Source organism: Megalobrama amblycephala, linkage group LG16 (genome assembly GCF_018812025.1).
Source record: "Megalobrama amblycephala isolate DHTTF-2021 linkage group LG16, ASM1881202v1, whole genome shotgun sequence".
In the NCBI taxonomy this organism is placed as follows: domain Eukaryota; kingdom Metazoa; phylum Chordata; class Actinopteri; order Cypriniformes; family Xenocyprididae; genus Megalobrama; species Megalobrama amblycephala.
The window spans coordinates 42,921,304-42,949,074 of record NC_063059.1 but is presented as its reverse complement, the minus strand read 5'-3'; the positions used below and the strand labels follow the sequence as shown (position 1 = coordinate 42,949,074).

Below are 27,771 nucleotides of genomic sequence, written 5' to 3'. Positions count from 1 at the left end.
ATGTGCCATTTAAAAAGCATGTTTAAAAGCATGTCAGTTAATTCTTTTGTATTCACCTCAAGAAAGTGTTTATTTTGAAAAAATGGTCGGTTATTTGTTCAAATAATTGATATTCATGACAAAAAAAATCACTTTATATTAAGGCAAGGTGTATTTTAATAAAAACGCGAAACAATTTTTTAATTTAAAAGAAGACAGAAGCTTCAAGTTTATAATTTTTTTAATAATTTAATTTATTTAACAATTGTGTAAATGATGGATCAAACAAAACTGATAAAAACAGTGGTTTAACTTTATTTTTTTAGAAAAATATATACATTTAGCAACAGGAATTAGCACTTGTATTAACAGGAATGAACGCTGGGTAACAGGAATGAGTGTGTGTATGTGTGTGAGAAAGAGAGTGTGTACATGGCCGTGTGCATGTGTGTGAGTGAGATTTCTGTGTTTAAGGGATGTTCTATGTGCTAGTAATACATCACAGTGAAGGAGGTGGAAAGAGAAAGAAGGAGAGAGAGGAGGGGGGGGGCGTGTTTCTTGCACCTGCAAAGTATAGGTTCTCTCCATCTTCTACAAAAGATAAGAAAGAGAAAGACAAAAAGACTAAGTCACTTTGGACTGGCTCCCTGCAAGTATCGTATTCACACTGTAAAAATAATCCTAAAAATTTACAATTTAAGTAATTTCAACTGTAAAACCTATGACACAGCAGAATAGTATATCAACAAAATATTCACACTATTAAATCAACACTATATTACAAAATACAATACAAAATATTCATCACTATGATCTCACTCCTGTTATGTTTCATATGAGTAACAGGACTGAAAGTTACAGGATTGAGTTTTTAAGCAAAAATGATCAAATACATGGCATATGGCCAGATGGCGTACATGCTAATAGGATGAGGACACTGAGCAAATACTAGTGACTTGCCTAAAGTTAATATTTTTAAAATAAACAAATAACATCAAAGAAATAATTTAGGTAACAGGACAGTATGTTGAGATTGATCCTCTCATTCATAATTACATAATTTCATCAAATATACAGAAATTAAAATAAGGGGACTTACTTTTGGGCTTCTCATGGCCTGCATAATATCCAGATGATGCAACTTCCTGTTGAAAATGTGTCTTGTAGAATGTTCCAAGTTCTTTAGAGGGGGAAATGTGTGAAGATAACAGGACTGACTGAAATCCTGGGGACATGACTAAAATGTGTATTTTATATAACATATTATGGATTTCTTATGAAATTTCTTTTTGTTTAGCATAGATGGTATAAGGAGTAACACAACAATGCAAAAATAATATGATTTCTGAAAGATTTTAATGATTATATTTCATGATAAAATTTAGGTTTAGATTACGGGGACATGTAACAAATCCTATTTTTTTTAGTATTCTCAGTAGTTTTTAATAATGTTTTGAATTGTATATTTTAAATTTGCAGTTAGATTAATGTTCAGGACACTTTGCTTAATAATAAAATATATTCTAGAGTTCATTTTCATGCATATTTATACAAATATAAAAAAGCACGGTAAAGCGCGGTACTCGCAAAAAATCAAGAAAATTAGATTTAAACAATAAGACTAAACGTGTTGAGCTATATAACAATAATTACTTTTCTGTCTATAAATATATCAAAACAGTTGTTCCCTTGTCTATTAAAACATGTAAATAATAAGTGTCTTTGGTGTTTCCATGGTTTCTACAAAATAAAACCGGAAACCGAAGGCAACGCGGGTATGATGCAATTGACAGGCGACTCCTCACACATCCTGGAGCCTTGGTTAAAATTGCAATTTTCTCACGATTTATAAATAGTTGGAAACATTTGGGATATTGTAAGTACTCAAGTGAACAAAATATTTTACGGCAAAATTCTTACATATTGCACCTTTAAGTGTAAGCCATGCTTTCCTGTAACCCAACAGGTATGTCTTTACTGCCTACATCCATTTTATCCCTTAACATAGAAAATCCTATAGGCCCCCCTGGAGCACAGTAGAGGAACAACACAAAAAACCACCAACATCGAAACATGGTCATGTAAAATTCAATAGTGAATAGGATAGTGGGAGTGAGTGTGCCACATGATACAGCTGAAATCCACCAGGATTTAGTAAGTGTTACAGGGTTGGTTTACCAAAAAATAAAAATTCTGTCATTAATTACTCACCCTCGTGTCTTTCCACACCCATAAGACCTTAGTTCATCTTCAGAACACAAACTAAGATATTTCTTGATGAAATCTGATGGCTCAGTGATGACTTTGATGGCTTTGATGAAATCTGATGCTCCATTGCCAGCAAGATAATCAACACTTTCAGATGCCCAGAAAGCTACTAAAGACATATTTAAAATGGTTCATGTGACTACAGTGGTTCAACCTTAAAGTTAGAAAGCGACAAGAATACTTTTTGTGCACCAAAAAAAAAAAAAAAATAATAATTACTTTATTCAACAATATCTAGTGATGGACGATTTCAAAACACTGCTTTCAATGGAGTCAATACTGTCAATGGAGGCCTAACTGAGCCATCGGATTTGCATGCAAAGGAAAAACCTGCATATTTTAATACATTGATGTTTGTAAACGAACCATAATTTCTTTCTATTTTTCAAATGTCCAAGTTGAATTGATTTTAATGTTTTCAATTTAGGTTTGGTGAAAGTGAAAGAGGAAAGAGAAGATCTGATTGAAGTGGAGGAGAAACATCAGCATCAGAAAGATCATGATGTCCCTGGAGAAGAATCAGTGAGTTGCAGCATTCAAAAAACAGAAGTCAAAAAGCCTTTCAGCTGCTCTCAGTGTGAAAAGTCTTTCCAACATAAAGGAAGCCTTGAGAAGCATATGTTAATTCATACCGGAATAAAGGCTTTCAGCTGCTCTCAGTGTGGAAAGAGTTTCATACGTAAAACACACCTAAATGAACATTTAGTAACTCACAGTTCAGTAAAGCCTTTCAGCTGTTCTCAGTGTGGAAAAACGTTCACACGTAAAAGAAGCCTTAAGGATCACATGATGATTCATGCTGGAATAAAGACTTTCAGCTGCTCTCAGTGTGGAAAGAGTTTCACACAAAAAGGAAATCTTATGGGTCATTTGTTAACTCACAGTTCAGTAAAGCCTTTCAGCTGTTCTCAGTGTGGAAAAACTTTTGCACGCAAAGCTCAACTTAAGACTCACATGTTAATTCATACCGGAATAAAGCCTTTCAGCTGCTCTCAGTGTGGAAAGAGTTTTGCACTTAAAGATAACCTTAAGAAGCACATGTTAATTCATACCGGAATAAAGGCTTTCAGCTGCTCTCAGTGTGAAAAAACTTTCCAACGTAAAGGAAGCCTTGAGAAGCACATGTTAATTCATACCGGAATAAAGGCTTTCAGCTGCTCTCAGTGTGGAAAGAGTTTCACACATAAAGATAACCTTAAGATTCACATGTTAATTCATACTGGAATAAAGGCTTTCGTCTGTTCTCAGTGTGGAAAGAGTTTTACACATAAAACACACCTTAATGAACATTTAGTAACTCACAGTTCAGTAAAGCCTTTCAGCTGCTCTCAGTGTGGAAAAACTTTCACACGTAAAAGAAGCCTTGAGGATCACATGATGATTCATGCTGGAATAAAGCCTTTCAGCTGCTCTCAGTGCGGAAAGAGTTTCACACTAAAAGGAAATCTTATGGATCATTTGATAACTCACAGTTTAGTAAAACCTTTCAGCTGTTCTCAGTGTGGAAAAACTTTCGCACGCAAAGTTCACCTTAAGACTCACATGTTAACTCATACTGGAATAAAGGCTTTCAGCTGCACTCAGTGTGGAAAGAGTTTTAAACATAAATCATACCTTAATGAACATTTAGTAACTCACAGTTCAGAAAAGCCTTTCATCTGTTCTCAGTGTGGAAAATCTTTCGCACGTAAAGCTTACCTTAAGATTCACATGTTAATTCATACGGGAATAAAGGCTTTCAGCTGCTCTCAGTGTGGAAAGAGTTTTACACATAAAACACACCTTAATGAACATGTAGTAACTCACAGTTCAGAAAAGCCTTTCAGCTGCTCTCAGTGTGGAAAAACGTTCACACGTAAAAGAAGCCTTAAGACTCACATGTTAGTTCATACTGGAATAAAGCCTTTCGTCTGCTCTCAATGTGGAAAGAGTTTTACCTGTAAAAGAGGAATTAATAGTCACATGAGCATTCACACTGGAGAGACGCCTTATGTGTGTCATGTGTGAGAAGAGGTTTGAGTGGAACATTAGTCTCAAAGCTCATCTGTAACTCCATATAACTGTGATCACTGCAGTAAAAGTTTAGCTTTTCCATCATTACTGAAGAGGCACCAGAAATTTCATATAAAGTAAAAGCCTCATGTGTGTCCTGTTTGTTGAAGGAAGTTTCTAGGGTTGACTCTTTAAAAAGGCATGAGCATGAGAGTGTGAACTTTTATACCATGACTATATGAAAAGCTTTAAAGGTGCTCTAAGTGATCCTGGGTGGAGTAACTTCCTGTTGACATTCGAAGTGTCAAACAAAACAGAGGCTAGCTAGACCCTCCCTCCTCCTCCCCCTCCCCTCCGTGCCTCCTGAAACAGTCATGAGCGCGCATTTAAAATCATTCTTGTCGGTTATTGGCTGGAGCATGTTTATTATGTTTTGTGGTCCAGGCTGCACCAGTTTGTTTTTATTGCCGTTTTCGGAGCTTGTGGCGACTACAGAGACCGCTTTTTTTTTACAGTGTGTTCAGGGGACAGGCAGCTAGCGGATAGTTAGGAGATGTTTGCTGTATGTGAAAAAAAATGTGGCCTAAAAACATGTGACATCACTTAGAGCACCTTTAATAGTTTTGTATGTAATTTTTTTTTTTTTTGGCTGATATTTAGGAAACATGTTAAATCCATGTAATGGAGACCAGCTGGTAGAGAGCTGTACAAGTAAACCTCAATCCCCTGACTTCAAAAGGCAAACTAGTGACTGATTTTAGAGACTCTGAAAAGCAATGCCACAGATGGTTATTCTACATTTTAATGCATGTTCCATGTCTGAATGTCTGTTTTTGTTTTGGTTTGTGTGATTCCGCCCCTGGTTTGCCAGTTGGCAGAAAACGCAGCAATGGAAGCCAGCAAACCAAATTATTTCATAAAACAGTGTTTTTAGTCATTTTTACAGATCTGTATGAACTGGGACTGTTTTGACAACATTGTCATCTGTACGTAAAACTCAAAAATCCAAAGGAAAAAGTAAAAAAAAAACTGTCAAGTTTAAATAATTTACTTTATACATACAAATGTGCATATATTCTTTCTCTGTGTACTATAGTATTGACTTATCCCAATAAACTTCTCCCAAGAACTACAACTGACTGCCAGCTTTTGATGAAATCAACTGAAGATAATCTTTTCAGAGATTTAATGTTTTTTGCTGTTTTTTTTTTTTTCTTTTTCATTTTCTTTCAAATGCCCTGTAATGTGTGTTGCTCACCAGGTGAGCTAACAGTTAAGACTCCACTGGAGAGCGAAGCCAAATAAAGTTCAGTTGTTATTGATATGGATAGCGTGCAGACTCGTTTATAACTTGGTGTCAGAAGTGGGATGCCATGCCCTATCATGGGCTCCTTGTAGACCCTTCTCCTGAATGTATTGCATACTGGGCACTTGGAAATCAGGTCAGTGATTTGCATCGACATGCCAGGCCAGAACATTATGTCTCTTGCATGCAGGCCTGGACTGGTAATCTGGCATACCGGGCAAATGCCCGGTGGGCCGACGCACTTGAGGGCGGGGCCGCTATATGATATGATTTTTTTTAATAAACATAAAAATTGGCCAACGACCGGCCCATAAAGCAGGGACAGCGGCCCATTGGTTCATTTTCCATACTGACACTGGGCTGGCCCAATCACATCTCTTAACAGACTCCAGTCCGTCCCCTCTGTTTCGCCAGAACATCTTTGGATTAGGAGGATGGAGAAACAAAAGCGCAAGTGCAAGGGGGGTGCGGAGAAGTTGCGGGCAAAAAAATCAAAAAATTTAGAGGTTGATGCCTCAACGTGCAAAAATTACTGGCATGTTTAGTGCGGTTACTGTAGCTTCAGTTTCCAAACCTACAGTACCTGACGTGCAAAAACAGGTGAACATAGAAGAACATGGAGGAGACACCTGTAAGGCAGAGGAGCAGCAGGTGTCTGACAGTGAAGCCAATGAGGGACAGAGTAAGCAGGAGAGTATAATAGAAGCGGTAAGCAGGGTAGTTACATGATTAACAGCGAGGGACTCATGATGCGACGACGACGACGATGATGCTTAAATGAATGAATATTATAAGACAACATAATCGTCGCCGTTATTATAAAGTCAGACTGTCACCTACTGCACTGGTCACTCAGTCAGCTAAAGTCAAATAGCACAGCAAAAGTTATTTTGCACTGTTTTTTGTAGTTAGCAGTGCCCTTGTAGCTATCAGAGTTCACTTATGCAGTAACGGCCTTTCTCATAGAAAAACCTGAAATGATGCAATTTGATTTTTCAAAAAAAAAAAATTCAGGTTATTATTATAATGTAATATTACTGACGATGTGTTTATTTCACAACGAGACTATAGGTGTCTATTTATAGCTGTTAGTCGTGATAATGGTCTACTAGATCTCACTTTTCAGCTATAAAAAGTTATGTTTTTGTAGCTCTTGTACCCTATTACTCTGGTATGAACACTTGGTTGTTTATGGCAAGTGAATAACATGAATATCATTTTATTAGGACGTTTTTTGTGAGTAATTTGGTAGTATAGTTTTCTTTTTCATTGTTTTTAATGGGGAGTATCTAAACAATGAGAGGTAAATGTTTGACACTTAAACAGGGGTTTGTGCTCTTTAAAACAAAGTATATTTGTAATTGTAAATTATAGTTTTTCTGCTGTCTGTTTCATTGGAAATTTAAAAAAAAAAAAATTCTTTATAGAGTTATCAGTATTCTACATCCACGTTCTAAGGGTTAACTAGCTTTTATATCATGGAGCACATTGTCTATCTAGAAATCCTACTCTTACTAAGTGTACTTTTAATAACTCTACCAATTAATTGTAATACTCTGGTGGGTGGTGTCCGACCGATTGTGGTGGGCCGGTCTGAGCAAAAATGCCAGGGCCATTTTTTTGTCCCAGTCCAGCCCTGCTTGCATGTCATATGTGTCTTCCTTTCTCTTCAGTGTTATTCTTTCACTTGAACTCTTAGGAAACGGCTAGCATGTTTTGAAGGATCTGAGGTTTATTGTCTTCCCCTCCCAATGTGTTTTTGCCTTGTATTGGCTCATTTTACAAATGCATGCTTTCTGAAAGTATATTTTGTTTGAGATTAAAATGTTTGTTAAAGGAAACAGAGTTGATTGACAGTCAAATGTTCCAGCGTTTCACATTATACATGACAAATAATGACTTTTTATTTCGAAGCATTCTAAAATTATTTTACAATTCTGCTTGGAAAAAACTGCAAATGCTCTACACTCCAGTCCAGCAGGTGGCGCTAAGACACAAATATTTATTTGACAGCCACCATTAAACCTCAGAGGAAGAAGATTCGTTTTCAGCGCGATCTCTGGTGTTTTGTTGTGGTAGCTGGGTTAATACAAACTGTTAGGAATTTACTGTTGGTATTTTGAGAGATAAATAACTTTGAATCAGGTCAGTAAATACATGTAATATTCTATAATCTTGACTAAGTCTTCAAGGAATCAGGAACATCTGGTCATCTGTATCATCTGATCTGAGATCTGCTGCTGTGAAGATGGTGTTTGTTAAAGAGGAGAGTGAGGAGGACATGAGTGAACCAAAACCCTGGAGGATAAAACACGAGGAACAAGGAGGTTGGTGTTTATTATTCATTCATATTTAATGTTTTGGTATATTAAACTAACTTAAGACTAAATGTCTTATTTTAACGAAGGAATTTAAGACTTAACTCTCATTAACTATATATATATATATATATATATATACACATATAATGTGTGTGTGTGTGTGTGTGTGTAAATATATAATATGTAAATGACCAGCATACACACCCAAATCAAGACTACTTGAAATGTTTCACACTGCAGATTATTATGAAATATTTAGCTCTAAGTTTGTCTGTAAACCTTTTTTATGATAATTAAGACATAAAAGAGTTGCAAGTAAAAGTGGTGCAAGTGTGTACAAGATTATTTGAAAAGATTGATTTAAAAAAAAAAAAAAAACACTGTACCATTGTAAAATTGTTACTTAAAGCCGCAGTCCGTAACTTTTTTGGTTAAAAATGACCGAAAAATAACATTTTTGAGCAAGTACATAACCAGCCAGTGTTCAAAACTATCTCCTTACTTTAGCCCGATTCACAACAGTAAACTTGTAATTATGTTTTATAATAAAATCAGTACTGGTGCGTTTCTGCAGTAAATTTGAGCATGTCGCCACTCATCTTCGCATCTTTTCGTCACATCTGTTTACGTGAAGAAGGAGTTCCAGTTATTAGGCTATATCATGTGAAGGCGATCATTTATAGCCTTTTCTCGCAGCAGCTGGAATAAGTAAATTTATCATTTTGATGGTGGATTGTAGTCCAGAAACGTCTAAATAACAATCATCAGTGACAACTGGAGATTCACTCATAGTCAAAAGTAAAAAAGAAATCTACAGGTAACATTAATACACACTAAATACACAGTCACGCAATGCATGTGTTCTTAACATTAAGAGCAACTTAACCAGGGCTGCCAACTTTTGAGTTCAGCTTAGAGTGAGATTTTGGGGGTGGGGCTTTGGCTATGGGGAGGGGCTTATGGAGGGGCGTGGCTTGCTTTTATACTTTTTTTATGATAGTTATGTGAAATAACTGCTCAGTGCTGCATTTCAGTTCTACTTTCTGAGTATGAATTATCATATGCAGTAAAAAAACAACAATACTCAAGTACTGTAAAACGTTTTGCCACTAACTCAACTGACTGACTTCTCTTCTGTATGATTTCAGTCTCTTCAGACCTTACTGTACATGATTTATGAGCTTCCACAACTTTTGACCTCCTAACTGAACTCCTTTCCACAAACTGATCATAGAAATAAAAGTATAAATAAAAACAGTATAAATAAAAATGTTAACACTTTACAATAAGGTCTCATTTATTAACATTAATGTATTAACCAACTTCAACTAACAATGAGCAACATATTTGCTACAGTATTTATTAATCTTTGTTTATGTTAGTTAATAAAAATAGTCATTCATTGTTAGTTCATGATAGTTCACAGTGCATTAACTAATGTTAACAAATGAAACCTTACTGTTTGTGCTTAATAAGATTAAGGGAAAACTGTTATTCGTTTTTTATGGTAACACTTTACAATAAGTGCAACCATAATCACACTCTCTCAATATTCAAAGTGCAAATAAGACCAAATTTTTCTTTGATTCAGACTAAGAGATGGTTACAACTACACTGCCCAGCCTAAAATAGCTTTCATATTGAGAGATATTTGTATTCATCAGGGAGCCGCTTTCAAATGTGGGGTATTGAAATCGTGTTTGAATCCACGCTCGCGTTTACTTTTAGCGATCACGCGTAAAGGCCTTTCACACAGGACGTGGCATGCGCTGCGCTCGCCGCTGGGTTCAGCGCAGCCCTTCAGATACAAAGCGATTTGCGCTGCGCTGGCCAGAGCACAGTAGGCGGAGTTTTCCAAACATGTAGCGGGAGTTTTATACATAGTCATTTGATTGTTGTTCCACCTTTCGGTCAGCAGTAAAGTATATGTCCCGGGCCGTGCTAAGAAGTGAGCAATAGCAATAGCCCTGCTTGTAAGAAGAAGAAAGAGAGCAGCTCTTGACAGTGTCTGTCATGTCTCCATGACACAGCTTTTCTCCCGATGTCACTATACGACCAGCAAACTTGTATTGTATAGCTCTGGAAATTACAACTCAATAAATAGCTGTTCATCCATTTTGCTTTCCGATTGTTTGGATGCCCCGTTGCTATTGGTCACGCGGGTAATCGTCACAGAGCGCAGCGGCAAAAGTTGAACTATTTTGAACTTTGACCGCGGCGTGCGCGCGCAAGCTGTGCTCCGCTGCGTCTGCGCTTTGGTCGACGCAGTCCTCACGCGGCGCAAGCCATTGAAACAAATGGGTTTCATAGCGCAACGCACACCGCGTCCTGTGTGAAAGGGCCTTAACTCTGTAAATATGGAGCGGCGGCAACCGTTATCCAACTGAATTAAATGGTTTTTTTTATTTAAATACAAGGCAAAATGACAGTGGAGGTATAATGTAAACGTAGCAGTGGCATATTCTTTCTAATCATCCTAACACTCTGTCATGGCAATATCACGAGACTACTTTTCGCCTCGACAAGAAATCTCGTCACATATTAGTCTCGTTCGTCACACCCCTATAAACTATATAACAGCATAGGCCTTTACTATGGAAAGTAAATTAATGCCAAATGTTTTTGAAATAAAAAGCTTGTTGAATTGCACTAATTGAAAAAAAATATGCATTACATTAGCTGTGCTTGCATTTTGATGCACTGTATTTTTAAGGCTTGCATTTTTATGGGCTGAAATTCAACATGGTCGTATATTTAAGCTGTGAATATTTCAATTAAAAATATTTCACGCACATTTTCATTATTAAAAATTCAATAATTCATATTCACCTGTCAGATTTCACTTCCAAAATATTCATTCTGTTTAAAAATACAACTTATAAAATTCGACTAGCAATTTTCAGTCCATTTTATTTCGCTTTACAAATTCACTTCCACAAATTCAGTGGTTCAAATTCAGCAGAAAATTCAACATTTCACATCCGGGAACTGCAAGAAAAGCAGTAGAGTGCCGATGCATGATATCCATCTGCTGTTAGTCTTCTTCACCAGCAGGTGCCGCTAGCGGCTGTTTACAAAGACGAGCAACGGCTAGTAAGTCATCATTCATTCATAAAAACGGATTTACAGAATTAGAGCAAGCGGTAAGTGAATGTGTGATGATTATCAGGGCCAGTATACATGCAGAAAAGCTGATAAAGACACAAAAGCTGCATTTATGTTTAAGTCAGTGTCTTTACGGTTAATTTCCCTGTGTAGGCTAAAGCTTTCTCTACAGTGAACAAGATTATAACGTTATTGCCCGATGCTGATGTACAGATCAAACGTTCTTCTTTTTTTTTACACGAGCATCACACAATTCGTTCTACTTTTTCATTTTTATTTTACCTGATCATATATTATCCTGCTTATACAAATGTTACATTGTGTTGCCAAAGCATTTATATGAGCAGAAAAAATAAAATTAATTAAGCAGAACTAATTGTGTGATGAATGTGTATAATAAAATTTTAAAAAAATAAATAAATAAAAGCAAATGTGCATGTACTTTGAGTTGTGTGTGTTTGAATGTGTGTGTGTGTGTGTGTGTGTGTGTGTGTGTGTGTGTGTGTGTGTGTGAGAGAGAGAGAGAGAGAGAGAGTAGGGTGCATCACTGTTGGACCTGACACCTAGATGAACACTTTACAGTTGGTTTTGTGATTGTAAATCATTCTCATCACGTGCTATTGAGCTTTAAATTATGGCATTTTTTTGTATGATCCCATACAGTAGTGAAATACATAGCAATATTTACATATTACTTGACAGTTTATTTGGGAACACTTTACAAAGAGATTCATAATGTATTAACTAACGTGAACTATCCATGAGCAATACATTTGTTACTGTATTTGTTAATCTTTGTTAACGTTAATAAACATACAGCAGTTCATTGATCATGTTAGTTCACAGTGCATTAACTAACGTTAACAAATACAACTCTTGATTTTAATAATGTATTAGTAAATGCTGAAATTAACATTAACAAAGATTAATTAGTTGCTGTAGAAGTGCAGTTCATATTAACTAGTTAATATAAAGTGTTACCTTTTTATTTGAATAAACATCAAAAATCTAAAATGTTTGCATTATACCTGACATCTAGATGAACAATTTACAGTTGGTTTCGTGACTAAATCATTCTCCTTAAACGCTATTGAAGGTAATACCAATGTTGTTACTTTAGAGATGGTCCCTAAATTTGCGAATATCAAACGTTCAGCGTAAAACTAACTTTATGCCAGTATCTGCTTTCTTGGAGCCTCAATAGTATAACTTGCATCAAAAATGTACGAGTCCATTAAGCCGTGTTAAGAGTTTTATATGTCCTGATGGCAGGGGAATCCTGTGACAAATGAGGGAATCCCTAGTATTACAACACAGCGCCGCGATATAAAGTTAAGGAAACTAAACAACAGAGAGAAATATATGTCTACCTCAGATTTAACGTTTGATCTGTACACCAGCATCGGGCAATAACGTTATAATCTTGTTCACTGTAGAGAAAGCTTTAGCCTACACAGGGAAATTAACCGTAAAGTCACTGAATTAAACATAAATGCAGCTTTTGTGTCTTTATAAGCTTTTCTGCATTATACTGTCTCTGATAATCATCACACATTCACTTACCGCTTGCTCTAATTCTGTAAATCCGTTTTAATGAATGAATGATGACTTACTAGCCGTTGCTCGTCTTTGTAAACAGCCGCTAGCGGCACCTGCTGGTGAAGAAGACTAACAGCAGATGGATATCATGCATCGGCCACTCTACTGCTTTTCTTGCAGTTCCCGGATGTGAAATGTTGAATTTTCTGCTGAATTTAAACCACTGAATTTGTGGAAGCAAATTTGAAAAGCGAAATAAAATGGACTGAAAATTGCTAGTCGAATTTTATAGGTTGTATTTTTAAAAAGAATGAATATTTTGGAAGTGAAATCTGAAAGGTGAATATGAATTATTGAATTTTTTATAATGAAAATGTGTGTGAAATATTTTTAATTGAAATATTCACAGCTTAAATATACGACCATGTTGAATTTCAGCCCATAAAAATGCAAGTCTTAAAAATACAATGCATCTAAATGCAAGCACAGCTAATGTAATGCATATTGTTTTTTCAATTAGTGCAATTCAACAAGCTTTTTATTTCAAAAATATTTGGCATTAAATTACTTCCATACTTTACTAGCCTAAACTGGACAGAGACACGGAGCGCCCTGTAACTCACTGACCTGCCTGCGTTCACAATTCACACGGTGCAGATGGGAGGGAGAACGGCTGGCTACACAGTTTATGGGAATAAATTGTGTATTTCCCTCACAATTGTCACAAAAAAACTCACTACACTGTCTGTCTGGTCTCTCTGCGCGTTGCTTTGCGAGATCATGCGGCGCGATTATTTTTTTTTTTTTCCTCACTGCTGCACGAGTCTGTGTGAGAATATGGGGGTGTGGCGTGAGAGCGTGAGAATTGGGTCAATTGCGTGAGTCTCATGCTGAATGCGTGAGAGTTGGCAGCCTTGACTTAACTTAGATTTTCAAATGCCTAGAAAGCTACTAAAGACATCTAAAACAGTCATGTGACTACAGTGGTTCGACCTTAATGTTATGATGCAACAAGAACACTTTTTGTGCGCCAAAAAAACAAAATAATTCAAATCCGTGGTTCGGAGTTTGTATCAAATAGACTTGTGCCGATATTCGGTAATGTGATATATCACGATAATGAATATGCACGATATTGTTATTGTTGGCACTTCAAAATACCTTAAATAATTTATTACCAATTATTAAATTTTTTTATAATGCAATTTTAAAATGCTTTCCCCATCAACCGTATAAAATGCACAACACCGCTGTATGCTGCGACAAAAGGACACACGCTCAGATGTTAAACATGCCCGAGAAGCACATGGCAGAACGAGTGAAGGAGACGCGCTGAATGAAAGTGGACGAAAGGGAATGAAAGGGAGCTGATGAAACAGCAGAAATGCAGTGGTTACCCCGGAAACCCGCAAACAAAACACTTAATTATTCTTAGTTAATGTTAATTTCTTAGTTATTGTTTAATAACATTACTAAAATCAAAAGAACTTATTTAATGGAGCTGAGATAAAACTAACAATGATCAGTTGTATTCCTCAACTAACATTAACAAAAAATAGTACTTTCTGTTACAAATGTAGCTATTGCTCAATCTTAGTTAATGCATTAAATAATGAGACCTTATTGTAAAGTGTTGTCTTCATGAAGTAGTGTTTTGAAATCATGTCGTTATTTTGTTTTTACAAAAAGTATTCTCATTGCTTCATATCATTAGGGTTGAACCACTGTAGTCACATGAACTGTTTTAAATATACTGTGGTAAAGGTTCTTGTGTAGTGGGAAGGAAGAGGACAGGGATCGGCTTTGGCTGCTGACAGTCTTTTATTCTCACCAGGGAAAATATCAAACACATAAACAAAAAGACGGTGCAACGCACACTCAATAATTCCACATCCAAGGACGGGCTTCACTCCAACAAACGAGCACGGCTCACTCAGCGTGACTGTCAGCAGTCCCTCTCTCTCTCCCACGCTCCTGCTTCTCCTGGTGTTTTATCCTGTCTCCACGCCAATTACTGGAACAAGAAACAGGTGTTCGTGATTTACATTCAACCCGTTCAATCACCGCGCATCCCCAGACGCTCCCTCCTGTTGCAGACCCCGCTAAACCACGCCCCCCTCGCCACATACCCCCACCGCCCGACTCAGGCCGGGGAGCCGTCCGGCCTGCAGCCCCCCCCCCCCATTTCTGGAGAGGAAGTCGGCCACAGCCATCTGAACACCCGGCCTGTGGATCACCTTGAATTTAAAAGGCTGTAAAGCGAGATACCAACGAGTGATCCGCGCGTTGGTGTCCTTCATGCGGTGGAGCCACTGCAGAGGGGCATGGTCCGAACAGAGGGTGAACTCCCGCCCCAGGAGATAATAGCGGAGGGTGAGGACGGCCCACCTGATGGCTAAACACTCTTTCTCCACGGTGCTGTACTTAGCTTCTCTCTTGGAGAGCTTGCGGCTAATGTACAGCACCGGCCGCTCCTCACCCTCTATCTCCTGGGACAGGACCGCACCCAGCCCCCTGTCCGACGCGTCTGTCTGCAACAAAAAGGGGAGAGAGAAATCAGGGGAATTAAGTAACGGCCCGCCACATAAAGCATCCTTCACCTGGGTAAAGGCCTGTTGGCACAGCTCCGTCCACTGGACCGTATCTGGTGCATCCTTTTTAGTCAGATCAGTCAACGGGCTGGTGAGGTCCGAATAATTAGGAACAAACCTCCTGTAATATCCCGCCAGCCCGAGGAACTGTCTGACCTCCTTTTTGGTCTTTGGACGCGGACAGGTTGCAACCGCTGCTGTCTTATCAATTTGGGGACGCACCTGTCCATATCCCAAGTGGAAGCCCAGATACCTTACTTCAACGCGCCCAATTGCACACTTCTTCGGGTTGGCCGTGAGCCCAGCCCCTCTCAGCGACCTCAGGACAGCCCTCAAATGCTGCATATGCCGCTGCCAATCATTACTAAAAATAATAATGTCATCCAGATAGGCAGCCTCATATGCAGCATGGGGCCGTAAGATCTTGTCCATGAGTCGCTGAAAGGTAGCCGGTGCCCCGAACAGCCCGAACGGAAGGGTCACGAATTGGTGTAATCCAAATGGCGTCGTGAAAGCGGTCTTTTCTTTGGATAATGGAGACAAGGGGATCTGCCAATACCCTTTCGTTAAGTCCAGTGTCAAATAAAAGCGAGCTGTACCGAGCCGGTCAAGCAATTCGTCCACACGCGGCATTGGATACGCGTCGAATTTCGACACTGCATTCACCTTGCGATAATCCACACAGAACCGCACTGAGCCGTCTGTTTTGGGAACCAAAACTATCGGGCTCGCCCAGTTACTGCTGGATTCCTCTATTACCCCCATTTCAAGCATTGCCTCTAATTCTGCCTGAACCACTTTTTTTTGTGTTCAGGTAACCTATACGGCCGGCTGCGAATCACCACGCCCGGCTCTGTCTCGATGTGGTGCTGAATGAGGTCAGTACGGCCCGGTAGGGGAGAGAACACGTCGGCAAACTCAGCCTGTAATTTGGAAACAGTGAGCTGTGAGGGCGAAAGGTGATCAGAGCGAGGGATTGTTTTTTTACATTCGCCTCTGGCCCGAGATCATCCTCCCCGCTAATCACCATCGGCAGCATCACTGACTCCGCCTCACTCCACTTTTTAAGGAGGTTGAGGTGATAAATTTGACGTTCCCCTCTCCTATCGGACCGTATTACTTCATAATCGAGATCACCAACTCGCCGTGTGACCTCAAATGGTCCTTGCCACTTCGCCAGTAATTTTGAGCTTGACGTGGGGAGTAATACAAGCACTTTCTCTCCCGGTGCAAATTTACGCAGATTAGTTCCCCTGTCATACAACCGGCACTGTCTGTCCTGGGCTTGTAACAAATTCTCCATAGATAGCCACCCTAAAGTGTGGAGTTTTGTTCTCAAGTCCAGCACATACTGAATTTCATTTTTCGATTGAGATGGTCCGTCCTCCCAAGACTCTCTTAGGACATCCAACACCCCGCGGGGGTGGCGCCCAAAGAGAAGCTAAAAGGGGGAAAACCCCGTGGAGGCTTGCGGGACCTCTCACACAGCGAACAACAGGGGTTCCAACCATTTATCCCAATTTTTGGCGTCTTCTTGAACGAACTTACGAATCATGGATTTAAGCGTGCGATTAAAGCGTTCGACCAAACCGTCTGTTTGTGGGTGAAAGACGCTGGTTCGAATCGATTTAATGCCCAACAATTTGTACAGTTCACGTAGCGTACGTGACATAAACGCCGTGCCTTGATCAGTGAGGATTTCTTTCGGAATCCCCACTCGGGAGATTAAACTGAAGAGGGCGTCCGCAACACTCTTAGCGGAAATGTTGCGGAGAGCCACTGCTTCTGGATATCGTGTTGCATAATCCACAATGACTAATGCAAAACGATGCCCTCTCGCTGATCGCTCTAATGGCCCGATGAGGTCCATGCCAATTCGTTCGAAGGGGACCTGCATTAATGGAAGGGGGCGCAAAGGCGCTTTTGGAGTGGCCGGAGGATTTACCAGCTGACATTCACAACAAGACGCGCACCACCTGCGCACGTTCTCGTGAATGCCCGGCCAAAAGAATCGGGCCATGAGGCGATTTAGTGTCGCTGTTTGTCCTAAGTGTCCAGCCATTGGGTTAGAGTGAGCCGCAGGGAAATGCTTTTGAGTACTCTTTGGTACTAACAACTGGGTTGTATCTTCTTTTGACTGAGTGTCTTGGGTCACTCGATACAACCTATCTTTAATAATCACAAAATAGGGATAAGTCACTGGTCGTCCAGGCTGGAGAGGCTGGAGAGGCTGACCGTCGATCGTGCTGACCCTCTCAAACGCATTTTTCAGCGTGTCATCGTGAGACTGCTCCAGGGGGAAATCATCACGGTCCGAGAGAATCAGTCTCCCGATTCCGCTCTGTTCCCCTGAGGCAGTCACCACTGGTCCCCGGTCAGTCTCCCCCACCTGCACTCGCACTTCCTTTCCTCGCGAACATCTACTCCAAGAGGCACCCGAACATAAATGTCCCAATAATTTATTAAATGCGGGCCAATTCGTCCCCAAAATTATCGGGTGCCGGAGGTGCGGATTAACTGCCACCTCCACACTATGCTTTTGTCCCCTAAATAGAATCCTGACTGACACCAACGGATAACTCGCAATATACCTGTGCACACACCGTACCCTAACCATGCGGCCTGTATCCAATGCCCCGGATGAAATCAGGCTTTGATGCACAGAGGTTTGGTTACAACCTGAGTCCACCAAAGCCTGATATGTACCCCCCTTGATACTCACTGGTATCTGGTACTGACCAGCTTGACCGGGGGCGACCTGCAGGTCGTCCGGGACCCAGATCAATGTCCCCACCTCCATCACTGGACACCGGTCTATGAACTGATCCGGGTCCCCGCAACGCCAACAGGGCGGCCCAGACCTGCCCGCCGCTCCAGTGGCGGAGAACAGGCCGAATGATTGGCGTGGAGAGAGGGGAGAAGCAGGCGCGGGGTCTAGCCCGGCGGTGGCCAGTCCCGCCCCCCTGGGCGGGGCTCTCGGCGCCATGAACTGTCGATAATCCGTTCCACCCCGCCCCCAGGGCGGAACACGAGGCGGGCCGGGCGGACGGGACCTAGGTAGAGGGACCGGTCTGGAGAGAGAGAGGGGAGGAAGAGAGGGAGAGAGAGAGACAGATGGCAGGGGTTTGCCGACCCCTGGGCACGCCACCAAGTGGTCCTCCGCCAATTGGATGGCCGAATCCAGCGACGTGGGCCGGTGGCACTGGACCCACTCGGCGGTCTTCTTCGGAAGCCGAGTGGTGAACTGTTCCAGCACCACCCGATCGATCATCTGCTCCACGTCACCTCCGTCAGCCATCAGCCATTTGCGGCACGAGTCCCGGAGCTGTTGGGCCAACACGAAGGGCCGGCCCGCCTCCCCCAGCTCCAGAGACCGGAACCGCTGACGGTGCTGCTCGGGGGAGAGGCCGACCCGCTGCAGGATGGCCTTCTTGAGATCGTTGAAGACCAGGAGGTTCTGGATGGGCAGCTGCTGCGCTGCCACCTGCGACTCGCCCGAGAGCAGCGGGATGAGCCGCATGGGCCACTGGTCCCGGGGCCAACCTGACACCTCAGCAGTCTTTTCAAATAGGTCCAGGAAGGCCTCCGGGTCATCTTGCGGGCCCATCTTCTGCAGTGGCCGCTGGAAGGGGCCAGCAGCTGCCGCGCTGGTCTCCGCGGGAACCTCCCGGTCTATCCAGCTCCGGAACCTCTCGCGGTCCTCCTGCTGGCCCTGGACGATAGCCTCGAAGCGGCGCTCCTGATCGTTTCGGAGATCCAGCAGGGCCCGATGTTGCTCTTGATGAAGGACCGTGAGGGACGCGATGATGTCCGCAAACGGCGTTCCAGCGGCGGGGTTTGCCTGCATGGCGGCGGCTTCCGTCTTCCTTCCCGGGTTTCGGCACCAGTGTGGTAGAGGTTCTTGTGTAGTGGGAAGGAAGAGGACAGGGATCGGCTTTGGCTGCTGACAGTCTTTTATTCTCACCAGGGAAAATATCAAACACATAAACAAAAAGACGGTGCAACGCACACTCAATAATTCCACATCCAAGGACGGGCTTCACTCCAACAAACGAGCACGGCTCACTCAGCGTGACTGTCAGCAGTCCCTCTCTCTCTCCCACGCTCCTGCTTCTCCTGGCGTTTTATCCTGTCTCCACGCCAATTACTGGAACAAGAAACAGGTGTTCGTGATTTACATTCAACCTGTTCAATCACCGCGCATCCCCAGACGCTCCCTCTTGTTGCAGACCCCGCTAAACCACGCCCCCCTCGCCACATATACCTTTAGTAGCTTTCTGGGCATTGAAAATCTAAGTTAACTTGCTCTTAATGGAGGCCTCACTGAGCCATTGGATTTCATGAAAAATATCTTAATTTATGTTCTGAAGATGAACAAAGGTCTTTTGGAACGACATGAGGGTGAGTATGCAAAGGAAAAACCTGCCTATTTTAATACATTGTTTGTAAACGAACCATCATTTCTTTCTATTTTTCAAATGTCCAAGTTGGATTGATTTTATTGTTTTCAATTTAGGTTTGGTGAAAGTGAAAGAGGAAAGAAAAGATCTGATTGAAGTGGAGGAGAAACATCAGCATCAGAAAGATCATGACGTCCCTGGAGAAGAATCAATGAGTTGCAGCATTCAAAAAAAAGAAGTCAAAAAACCTTTCAGCTGCTCTCAGTGTGAGAAAACTTTCACACGTAAAAGCAGCCTTAAGGATCACATGATGACTCATGCTAGAATAAAGTCTTTCAGCTGCTCTCAGTGTGGAAAGAGTTTTACACGTAAAGGAAGCCTTAAGAAGCACATGTTAATTCATACCGGAATAAAGGCTTTTGTCTGCTCTCAGTGTGGAAAGAGTTTTACACTTAAAACACTCCTTACTGAACATTTAGAAACTCACAGTTCAGTAAAGCCTTTCAGCTGCTCTCAATGTGGAAACACTTTCACACGTAAACGAAGCCTTAAGAGGCACATGTTAATTCATACCGGAATAAAGGCTTTTGTCTGCTCTCAGTGTGGAAAGAGTTTTACACTTAAAACACTCCTTACTGAACATTTAGAAACTCACAGTTCAGTAAAGCCTTTCAGCTGCTCTCAGTGTGGAAAAACTTTCACATGTAAAGGAAGCCTTAAGAGGCACATGTTAATTCATACCGGAATAAAGGCTTTCAGCTGCTCTCAGTGTGGAAAGAGTTTCACTCATAAAACATACCTTAATGAACATTTAGTAACTCACAGTTCAGTAAAGCCTTTCAGCTGCTCTCAGTGTGGAAAAACTTTCACATGTAAAGGAAGCCTTAAGAGGCACATGTTAATTCATACCGGAATAAAGCCTTTCAGCTGCTCTCAGTGTGGAAAGAGTTTCGTACATAAAGATAACCTTAAAATTCACATGTTAATTCATACCGGAATAAAGGCTTTCGTCTGCTCTCAGTGTGGAAAGAGCTTCACACATAAAGGAAGCCTTGAGAAGCACATGTTAATTCATACCGGACTAAAAGCTTTCAGCTGCTCTCAGTGTGGAAAGAGTTTTACACATAAAACAACCCTTAATGAACATTTAGTAACTCACAGTTCAGTAAAGCCTTTCAGCTGCTCTCAGTGTGGAAACACTTTCACACGTAAAACAAGCCTTGAGACTCACATTAGAATTCATACCGGAATAAAGCCTTTCAGCTGCTCTCAGTGTGGAAAGAGTTTCACCTGTAAAAGGGGAATTAACACTCACATGAGCATTCACACTGGAGAGACGCCTTATGCGTGTCATGTGTGAGAAGAGGTTTGAGTGGAACATTAAGGCTGATTGATACTTCTGCGTCGAGGGTACACCATAGCTCACAGGCTGTTTGTACCACGCATAGCCTACGACGTAGCCTGATGTGCACCTCTTCAAAAATGTAACAACACGCCAATTCTATGTGGATCTCAAGCGCTGTGATTGGTCTGCTAGAACCACTCCCTTTGGTCAAAAAACTGGCGCGGAGCACTTTCAACTGCCATAGGAATGAAAAAACACTCTGTTTCAGAGGACACATACAGTCAAGCTGCAACAAAAGTCATTACCTATTTGCCGTTTCTTTATGTAAGCTTCTATGACAACGTACATGACGAGCTGCTTCGGCTTTTGTTTTGATACTCAACATGACCGCAGACACTGCCTCCTAGTGGTCTGCATGCACATCGACGTGGACAACGTCGCAGAAGTATAAATGAAAACAGACGCATAGCCTACGGTGCAGAGGCTCCAGCATAGGTCCGACGCAGAAGAATAACTGAAGACTGAAGAGGCACCAGAAAGTTCATATAAAGTAAAAGCCTCATGTCTGTCCTGTTTGTTGAAGGAGGTTTCTAGGGTCGACTCTAAAAAGGCATGAGCATGAGAGTGTGAACTTTTATACCGTGAATGTGGGAACATTTTTAATAGTGCTGTATGGGTTTTTTTTTTTTTTTTTTTTGGCTGATATTTAGGAAACATGTTAAGTTCATGTAATGGAGACCAGCTGGTAGAGAGCTGTGCAGGTAAACCTCGATCCCCTGACATCAAAAGGCGCACTAGCGACTGATTTTAGAGACTAGTAGTCATTAGCATCCTTGTTAGCACACCCGCCTCCCATGCCAGGGACCCGGGTTTGAGTCCCGCTCAGGGGTGCGTTTCCCGAACAACGATGTAACTCGCTGCTGAACTACCATAGTATGATGCATCGTTGAACAAATCAACTAGCTAGTCACGACTGTTTCCTGAAAACGTATTGTTGCAAACTTGACGTTCAACCACGTTGGTGAATGACGTCACACAGGTGGTGGAGTAGTAACTTCTTTAAATGAATCTGCTTGAGATCGAATTAATGCTAGAATTTCCGCTATAAATTACAGACATGGCATTAGAGGCCAATGTTCAGTTATTTTGCTTTATTTCCAGATTGAATCAAATGCTTGTTCTGACATACTAGAGCTTGTATGCACATGAACACTTTTCAAAAACGGTGCTTTAAATCTCTTGGCAAACTTAAATATATAAACGATATTTGTATATATTCTAAATAAAAGATATACATTGTACTTAATGGCAGCGTGCTTATTTTGCTCAAGATAACAATTTATTAAGTCCTAAATTAAGTCATAAAAACAAGAAACTATGCTTCTAACCACAGCACGAGAACTGTCGTTCAACCACACAAGTTTTCGATGCAATTTGCGAATGTTTGTTTGAATGATGGTTTCGTGAAAAACCATGCTAACGATGCTTTTGGGAAATGCACCCCAGATCGGGGAAGTTAGGACAGTAGGTTTTTCTCTGAAAAGCAATGCCACAGACGGTTCTTCTGCTTTGAAATGTGTGTTCTGTGTCTGAATGTGTGTTTTTTTTGTTTTGTTTTTTGGCCTGTATGATTCCGCCCACTGCCAATTTTCCCAATAGTATTTCAACACTCCAGGTTGTCATTTGGCAGAAAACACACAGCCATGGAAGATCGCAAAGATCGCACCAGAAAGTTCATACAAAGTAAAAAAAAAAAAAAAAACAGTGCCACAGATGGTTATTCTACATTTTAATGCATGTTCCGTGTCGGAATGTTTGTTTTTGTTTTGGTTCGTGTGATTCCGCCCCTGGTTTGCCATTTGGCAGAAAACACAGCAATGGAAGCCAGCAAACCAAATGATTTCATAATACAGTGTTTTTAGTCATTTTCACAGATGTGTATGAACTGGGATTGTTTTGACAACATTGTCATCTGTACATGAAACTCAAAAATCCAAAGGAAAATGTTCAAAAAACTGTCAAGTTTAAATAATTTACTGTATACATACAAATGTGCATATATTCTTTCTCTGTGTACTATAGTATTGACTTGTCCCAATAAACTTCTCCCAAGAACTACAACTGACTGCCAGCTTTTGATGAAATCAACTGAAGATAAAATAACACATCCTCAGCTGAGATTTTTTGAGAGATTTAATGTTTTTTGCTGTTTTTTTTTTTGTTTGTTTGTTTTTGTTTTTTTAAAACATGATTCTAACTGTGCCAAAAAAAAAAAAAAAAAAGCTGAAAACACAACAGGTTTTCCAATATACAAATAAATAAACTGCTTTACCATTTTCTTTCAAATGCCCTGTAATATGTGTGTTGCCCACCAGGTGAGGGCGCTAACAGTTAAGACTCCACTGGAGAGCGAAGCCAAATAAAGTTCAGTTATTGATATGGATAGCGTGCAGACTCGTTAATAACTTGGTGTCAGAAGTGGGATGCCATGCCCTATCATGGGCTCCTTGCAGTTCCTTCTCCTGAATGTATTGCATACTGGGCACTTGGAAATCAGGTCAGTGATTTGCATCGACATGCCAGACCAGAACATTATGTCTCTTAAATGTCATATGTGTCTTCCTTTCTCTTCAGTGTTATTCTTTCACTTGAGCTCTTAGGAAACGGCTAGCATGTTTTGAAGGATCTGAGATTCATCGTCTTCCCCTCCCAATGTGTTTTTGCCTTGTATTGGCTCATTTTACAAATGCATGCTTTCTGTAAAGTATCTTTCTTTTTTTTTTTTTTGAGATTAAAATGTTTGTTGAAGGAGACAGAGTTGAATGATAGTCAAATGTTCTAGCGTTTTACATTATACATGACAAATAATGACTGTTTATTTCGTAGACTGTCTTTAGTTGCATTCTAAAATTATTTGGAACTGCATATGCTCTAAACTCCAGTCCAGCAGGTGGCGCTAAGACACAAAAGTTTCTTTGACAACCACCATTAAACCTCAGAGGAAGAAGATTCGTTTTCAGCGCGATCTCTGGTGTTTTGTTGTGGTAGCTGGGTTAATACAAACTGTTAGGAATGTACTGTTGGTATTTTGAGAGATAAATAACTTTGAATCAGGTCAGTAAATACCTGTAATATTCTATAATCTTGACTAAGTCTTCAAGGAATCAGGGATATCTGGAGGAGTATCATCTGATCTGAGATCTGCTGCTGTGAAGATGGTGTTTGTTAAAGAGGAGAGTGAGGAGGACATGAATGAACCAGAATCCTGGAGAATAAAACACGAGGAACAAGGAGGTTGGTGTTTATTCTTTATTCATATTTAATGTTTTGGTATATTAAACTAACTTAACAGTGTCCACTTATCCTTAAAAGTCTTAAATTCCTTCCTTAAAATAAGACATTAACTCATTAACCATATATATATATATATATATATATATATATATATATATATATATATATATATATATATATACTCAGCAAAAAAAGAAACGTCCTCTGACTTTCAACTGTTTTTACTTTCAGTAAACTTAATGTGTAAATATTTGTATGAACACTAAAAGAGGATGATCAGCTGTCCTTCCTGTCTCCCTGTAGCGCTGTCTCAGGCGTCTCACAGTGCGGACATGGCAATTTATTGCCCTATAGCCACATCAGCAGTCCTCATGCCTCCCTGCAGCATGCCTAATGCACGTTCACGCAGATGAGCAGGGACCCTGGGCATCTTTCTTTGGGTGTTTTTCTCAGTCGGTAGACAAGTCTCTTTAGTGTCCTGCGTTTTTAGAACTGTGACCTTAAATGCCTACTTTTTGTAAGCTGTTAAGGTCTTAACGACCATTCCAGAGGTGCATGTTAATTAATTGATTATGGTTAATTGAACATGCATGGAAAACATTGTTTAAACCCTTTACAATGAAAATCTGTAAAGTTATTTGGATTTTTACAACATTATTGTTGAAATGCACAGTCCTGAAAAAGGGTTTCTTTTTTTGCTGAGTATATATATATATATATATATATATATATATATATATATATATATATATATATATAATATGTGTGTGTGTAAATGACCAGCATACACACCCAAATCAAGAGTACTTGAAATGTTTCACACTGCAGATTATTATGAAATATTTAGCTCTAATTTAGTGTGTAAACCTTTTTTATGACTATTAAGACATAAAAAGAGTTGCTTGGTATGGCATATAATAAAAGTGGTGCAAGTGTGTACAAGATTAATTGAAAAGATTAATAAAAAAAAAAAAAAAAAAAACTGACTTTACCATTGTAAAATTGCAGTCCATAACTTTTTTTGACCCAATGACCCAAAATAAATTTTTGTGCAAGTACATAATTTATCATTTTGATGGTGGATTGTAATCCAGAAAGGTCTAAATAACAGTCATCAGTGACAAATGGAGATTCACCTGTAGTCAGAAGTAAAAAAAGAAATCTACAGGTAATGCTAATACACACTAAATACACAGTCATGCAATGCTGATCACCGGTGAGTGACAGCAAACATTAGATTTGTAGATAGCTGAGGGGTCTTGCTGATGCACAACCCACGTAAAGATGATTATTCCACAAATAACTGCAATTGCGGAGATGGCGACAAAGAGGCAAAACTTACGGGCTGCAATTTTAAGACGCCCGCACAAACAGCATACAGACTCAATAGCTGTTTCCATTGTTGTGGCAAACAAAATCAACTCCGACTCTACTGGTTAAGAGACAAACATGTCCAATTGTCTTTAAAGCTTTTATTTCTTGCAAGAAAGGTCAGACAGGTCATACAGAAACACAAGTAGCTGCAGAGTGTAAGACCCAGAGCGAAAGCTTCCCCTCACTTTTATATCTCTAACCTCCAAGGCCGAAGCCTCTGTCCTTTTACCATATTTGGAACATCCCTTAGTGGCTGTAACTTTCCCACATTGTTAGCACAGACATGTTTTTAACATACATCTTGCATTTCCCCATACCATATCTTGCTCTTTCTATTTCTAACATCTATGTTAACACTATGTTAAACATTACCACTTAAGCCAACATCATACCATGTTCCATAAGCATCATATTTCATAAGAATACAGGTAAAAAGCATATGAAAAATTAAAATTTCCACAACAATTCCCTCTTCTTATCATTCATTGATAACTAATGATTACTTCTACTTCATTTCACATCACAGTCTTAAATTTGTGAAGAAAGTTAGAAAATGCTTAAGGCTTTTTCTGTGGGGATAGACCCTGTGTTTTAGCAAGCTAAATAGGATAGATAAAGAATGGACTTTACCATGAAGTCAAATACCTCAGTCACATTTTACTATCACATTCTTTGAGGATTAACCACTAATCATCCATATTCATCTTAAAGTATCTTATACAGTAAATTTAAGTTCTTACGTCACATTTATGCTCTTCATTTCTGATCTTCATACAAACAACAAATTCAGATACATCACCCAATTATAGAAATCCTTCATTTTACAGAAATATAGCATGCAAATTTAGGTTCTATAACATCTTATCACAACAGATCCATTTTGTAGCCCACGATGTGTCATTGTCCAGCCTCAGTGGTGATTTGGAATTCCTTGAGCTGATTTCACCTGCATGCAAATTTTAGACAGGAAACAGATAGAAATAGAAACCATAATAGAAAATAGAAAACATTTCTTTGCAATAATTCAACATCTCCTGTTCACACAATTCTGTTGATGCCACTCGTTGTTTAGCCCCTTCTATTCCCAAAAATGGGCTCTTCCAACCTAAATTTAAATTTTCAGGCTTATTTTCAGCCATGCATTCGTTAGTTACCATCCCCCTTTTTGATGCATTGTTCATCATTAATTGATCATAGTGGTAGGAAACATGTTTCTCTAAACAACATTTGCCATCAACACTAAACTAAACACCATCTTTAATTCTGCAAACAGATTTTCTCCAGCTTTCTCTGTCTCTGAATTCTTTTTCACAAAAGTCAGCTGGGTTGTTTTGGTAATAGTCTCATTGCTTTGTTTTGTTTAAACTTTAGCAGACTGATAACAGACAGACAGAGTGTCCTTGCCCCTACCCCAGCCGTCTCTCTCTCTCTCTTACTGCACAAATAATCAATTTAGCAGCCTCTTAAGACTGTAACTTAGACTGAATTTAACATCAAATTACTATACATAACCCTTGGTCAAATGTAAATGTTTTAACTTTCAAATAAACAGAACATTACCACCATCTAAAATATGGTATGCCAGTTGCCATTTTTTTTTTTTTAAGGGTATCTTTAGTTTAAATTCTGAATGCACTTAACTTTCTCAAAATCAGTCTTCATCTTTAACACCACCATTGCCTTGGAATTATCCTCTGCCATGTCTAATGACCTGCAGGAATAAACACTATGATAGAAACACATTAGTTCAAAATCACACAGCCTCATGAATTCAGGGATTCATCATACTGCTGAATCCTAAACTTCTATACAGTTCTTGCCAACAGGGCAACCAACATCATGTTACTAAATTTTACTCTGGTCTCCCCAGAAATTACAGACAATCACCTCATGTTCTCAGTCGGCTCTTGAAAGCTCATTCCCATCAGCTCTATATCAATACTCTTTTCCTCAGGGTCTTGTCCCCTGGCACAGTTGCTTGTCACAATGAAAAACAAGCCCTCTCAGGAACGCGGTTTCTGGTGAGTGGTATAGAGGAGCATTTTTGGGTCAGACTGCTGTTCTTCTCACAGGTCATTCCCCCTTCATGATGCTGCTGGCCTCACAGACATCCGCTCCACTCTCATACCCATCTCACATAAACACCTCCCATCAGGGTAGATGCCCAGTGGCGGCGGCAACCCCCGCCTTAGGTTGTCCTCATCTGGCCATCTTACCCGTCATTGAGAAATCACCTTGTGCACACTGGTTACCGCTC

The 27,771-nt window shown here is 40.1% G+C and overlaps 3 protein-coding genes across 8 annotated transcripts in view; all 3 read left to right on the top strand.

Moving 5' to 3' along the window:
- LOC125248173 (gastrula zinc finger protein XlCGF8.2DB-like) overlaps positions 1–5,561 on the top strand; it is a 46,822-nt gene extending 41,261 nt beyond the window's left edge. For 3 of the 4 annotated variants that reach the window (XM_048159866.1, XM_048159863.1, XM_048159865.1), the window contains one exon: positions 2,675–4,603. In XM_048159866.1, coding sequence (XP_048015823.1) covers positions 2,675–4,254 — 1,580 coding nt within the window. In that variant the 3' untranslated portion in view covers positions 4,255–4,603. Of the gene's footprint in view, positions 1–2,674; positions 4,604–4,899 lie in introns of those variants that run through there. The other variant, XR_007180265.1, reaches the window with a different exon arrangement.
- Positions 5,562–7,441: 1,880 nt separating this feature from the next.
- The window catches only part of LOC125248174 (gastrula zinc finger protein XlCGF8.2DB-like), a 35,822-nt gene continuing 15,492 nt past the window's right edge, over positions 7,442–27,771 (top strand). Inside the window, exons 1-3 of one of the 3 annotated variants that reach the window (XM_048159868.1) lie at positions 7,442–7,872; positions 19,618–23,403; positions 24,000–24,140. In XM_048159868.1, coding sequence (XP_048015825.1) covers positions 23,373–23,403; positions 24,000–24,140 — 172 coding nt within the window. In that variant the 5' untranslated portion in view covers positions 7,442–7,872; positions 19,618–23,372. The other 2 variants (XM_048159869.1, XR_007180266.1) reach the window with 2 other exon arrangements.
- Positions 18,947–20,861, top strand: LOC125248295 (gastrula zinc finger protein XlCGF57.1-like). The gene is made up of 2 exons (XM_048160013.1): positions 18,947–18,992; positions 19,618–20,861. The coding sequence occupies exons 1-2, from the start codon at positions 18,947–18,949 to the stop codon at positions 20,859–20,861; spliced, it is 1,290 nt and encodes a 429-aa protein (XP_048015970.1).